Source organism: Myotis brandtii, unplaced genomic scaffold (genome assembly GCF_000412655.1).
Source record: "Myotis brandtii unplaced genomic scaffold, ASM41265v1 scaffold29, whole genome shotgun sequence".
Lineage (NCBI taxonomy): Eukaryota > Metazoa > Chordata > Mammalia > Chiroptera > Vespertilionidae > Myotis > Myotis brandtii.
In genome coordinates, this window is record NW_005361075.1 from 2,939,803 (window position 1) to 2,943,209 (window position 3,407).

Sequence of the window (3,407 nt, forward strand, 5' to 3'; positions counted from 1 at the left end):
CAGTAGTCAGGAAGAAGGAGGGGCCCGGCAGGCCAAGGGATGGCCTGAGGAAGGTTGAGAAAAGTTGCCTCTGAGGCCCAGCCTGGTGATTTGAGGTAGTTCCTTCACAGCATGCCAGGGTTCTGAGGACACCCTGGGAAAGCAGAAGGCACTCAGATTCCCCTGCTTTAGAAAGGGGCTCAGGGAACTCACAGTGGGGGGCGGGGAGGGGGGCTCATTTGCTAGGGAGGAACTGTGAATTTGCAGACAAAGCACAGCTGCTATTCCCCATCCCCACCCCGGGCTGACCCCATGCTTAGTCATCACTCACTTTTCTTCTGCCCCACAAAGGACACAGCACCCAGGATTTTCCGGAAACCAACGCCCGGGTGGTTGGAGGGGTTGAGGCCCGGAAGAATTCCTGGCCCTCTCAGGTGGGTGTTTCTTCACAGCCCCAGACTTCCAATAAAATAAGAGTTGCCTGGGCACTGATACACAGTATTACAGGTGTTTGTGTATGTCCTTATCAACAGGAAGCTCTCCAACTGCCTGTATTCTAGATTTTAAAGATGAATGGGGCCAGGCTTAGGTGGTTTTACTAAGTGCAAAAGGCTTGAAGGAGCGAATTTAATTACCAACCACACTCACTCTCCCAGGCACACACCTAAACACGAATCACATTTACACTCCCAGCAACACCATTTGTGCCACATTAACAAGACTGTGTGCCAGACCCACACTTCAGATTCCATATACCTTGACACACATACACACACACACACACACACACACACACACACACACACACACCTTCACACAGTATGTGTCACACTTTCAAGTGCACTCCCACCCCCAAGTAGAGTATGTTGTTTATTTGGCTATTTAAAGAGTTTCCACTTTCGCCGAAACCGGTTTGGCTCAGTGGATAGAGCGTCAGCCTGCGGACTGAAGGGTCCCGGGTTCGATTCCGGTCAAGGGCATGTACCTGGGTTGCGGGCACATCCCCAGTAGGAACCTGCAGGCAGCCAATCAATGATTCCCTCTCATCATTGATGTTTCTATCTCTCTCTTCCTCTCCCTTCCTCTCTGAAATCAATAAAAAAAATTTTTAAAAAAAGAGTTTCCACTTTCATAACAGGACAGCTAGGCTCTGATTTAAGCAATTCAAATGTAAAAATTGGCAAGTTGAGACGAATCATTACAATTAGAATTAAATCAATTTACAAAAGTTTGAGCCCCAATTTTCAGAAGTTATTGTGTTATATGAGGAGCTGAAGAAGACATGAACTGATAAAAATGGACATTCCAATGGTATTTCTAAATATTCCCTGAAGTAGGGGGCCAGGGTATATCTTGAAAACATTGGAGGGGAGGCTCTGAGACCTAAGCTTGTGGGTCTTAGGTGGTGGAGCAAATCCATAGCTACATTTCCTTCCCAAGAGGAAATGGAGGTAGAAGGAAATGAGTTCTTGGCCCTTTGCAACAACCCAGAGCTGGGGTGGGGGGCAAATACACTCTGTGTATATGCCTTTACCTCCCCACACCCATCCATGTACACAGCAAACATCGCCAAACAACAGTGCACTCTTTCCTGCTGATCCCAGATCATCTACACACCCTTTCTCGCTACCACACCAGGTAGACACTAGCAATCAATCAATAGCAATTGACAGATCAAATGAAATCTATTTGCCATCTCTAGCCCAGAAAGTTGGAGAATGTTTTGAGGGATGGCAGGAATTTCAGGGGTAATGTAATTTGGAGCAAAGGCTTTTAAGAGACACCACTTATTCTTCCTTTATTTCCTCCTTGTCTAGATTTCCCTCCAGTACTGGTCCAGAGGTAACTGGTATCACACCTGTGGAGGGACCCTTGTCAGACGGAACTGGGTGATGACAGCTGCTCACTGTGTGGACAAGTGAGAAAAACAAAGACCAGCTTTACTGAGCCCCTGGAGGGGAAGAGTCTGGCCCTTCTGGAGAAATATGTATCTTTGACCACCAGGGCAAGACTTTAAGGGTCTGTTTGGAGGCCTGTGGGAAGGCAGTACCATATAATGAAAAGTACAAATTTTGGCATTAGGCAAGCTCAGGTTCAAATCTCATTCCACCTTCTTCCAGCTATATGACCTTAGATGACTTACTTCTCTAAGTCCTCTTTCTCTTCTCTCTAAAGTGAGGTAATAAAACCTACTTTGTAGAGTTATTGTGAGGGTTAAGGAGGTAAATATTTGAGTGCCTAGTCAATGCCTGGCTGGTAACAATATTTTTAAATTGATCTTTATTGTTGAAAATATTACAGATGTACCTTTTTTTAATTAAGGTATTACATATGTGTCCTTATCACCCCCACTGCCACCCCCCAGATGTCCCTTTTTTTAAAATTTATCTTTATTGCTGGCTGGTAACAATTTTTTTCATATGGCACAATGGTTGGTTCTCAGTTGAGCATGTATCAGAATCACCTGGCAGGCACAGATTACTGGACTCCATCTAGCATTTTCTGATTTGGTAGGTCCAGGGTGAGGCCTGATAGTCCGCATTTGTAGCAAATTTCCAGGTTATGCGGATGCTGCTGTTCCAGGGACCATGCTTTAAGAATTATTAGTCTAGAAGTTTATACTTTCCTCCAAATCCCTCTGTGAGCTAAAAAGCCATTATTTCATTTATGTTCACTATTTGATGTTTAGTTTAATAAACTGGGAAAATGAAGTTGATGGTAGTTTTTGTCCTCCCACGTTAATTAATTAGGAAATAAGGGAGCTTGTTACTTCCTCATTGTCCAGGATTTTTCATCCTTCCTCTGCTGGACCAGATAAGATGAGTTCCTGTCCTAAAGATAAGATATAAGCTGGTTTCCCAACTTTTCCCTAAGGGGGAAAGAGAAGGCTTGGGCATCCTGGATCACTCATGGCTTCCTTCTGTCGCTCCAGCCAAATGACGTTCCGTGTGGTGGTTGGAGACCACAACCTGAGTCAGAATGATGGTACTGAGCAGTACGTGAATGTGCAGAAGATCGTGGTGCATCCATACTGGAACAGCAATAACGTGGCTGCTGGGTAAGGGCAAGGCTGGGCTGGCCTTGGGCTGGGAAGTGGAGGGGTGACTGACTAGCAACAGGGTTTTGGCTTCCTTCACATTCATCCATGAGGACTTTGAGAATTTATATTTTGGAGAATTTGAGAATTTTTAAAAATTTCTGGTATTTATTTGATCTAAGCTGGTTTGCAAGATTGGATCATCTAAAGCTCCTTCTCTGCAGAGTTAAATATTTGTTTTTATTGTTATTTATTATTTACTAGAGCAGTGGTTCTCAACCTTCCTAATGCTGCAACCCTTTAATACAGTTCCTCATGTTGTGGTGACCCCCAACCATAAAATTATTTTTGTTGCTACTTCATAACTGTAATTTTGCTACTGTTATGAATC

The 3,407-nt window shown here is 44.3% G+C and overlaps 1 protein-coding gene across 1 annotated transcript in view; it reads left to right on the forward strand.

The window, feature by feature from the left end:
- CELA1 (chymotrypsin-like elastase family, member 1) overlaps window positions 1-3,407 on the forward strand; it is an 18,134-nt gene that overhangs the window by 1,706 nt on the left and 13,021 nt on the right. The window contains exons 2-4 of the mRNA XM_005869239.2: window positions 331-413; window positions 1,797-1,897; window positions 2,912-3,037. Coding sequence (XP_005869301.1) covers window positions 331-413; window positions 1,797-1,897; window positions 2,912-3,037 — 310 coding nt within the window. The remainder of the gene's footprint in view (window positions 1-330; window positions 414-1,796; window positions 1,898-2,911; window positions 3,038-3,407) is intronic.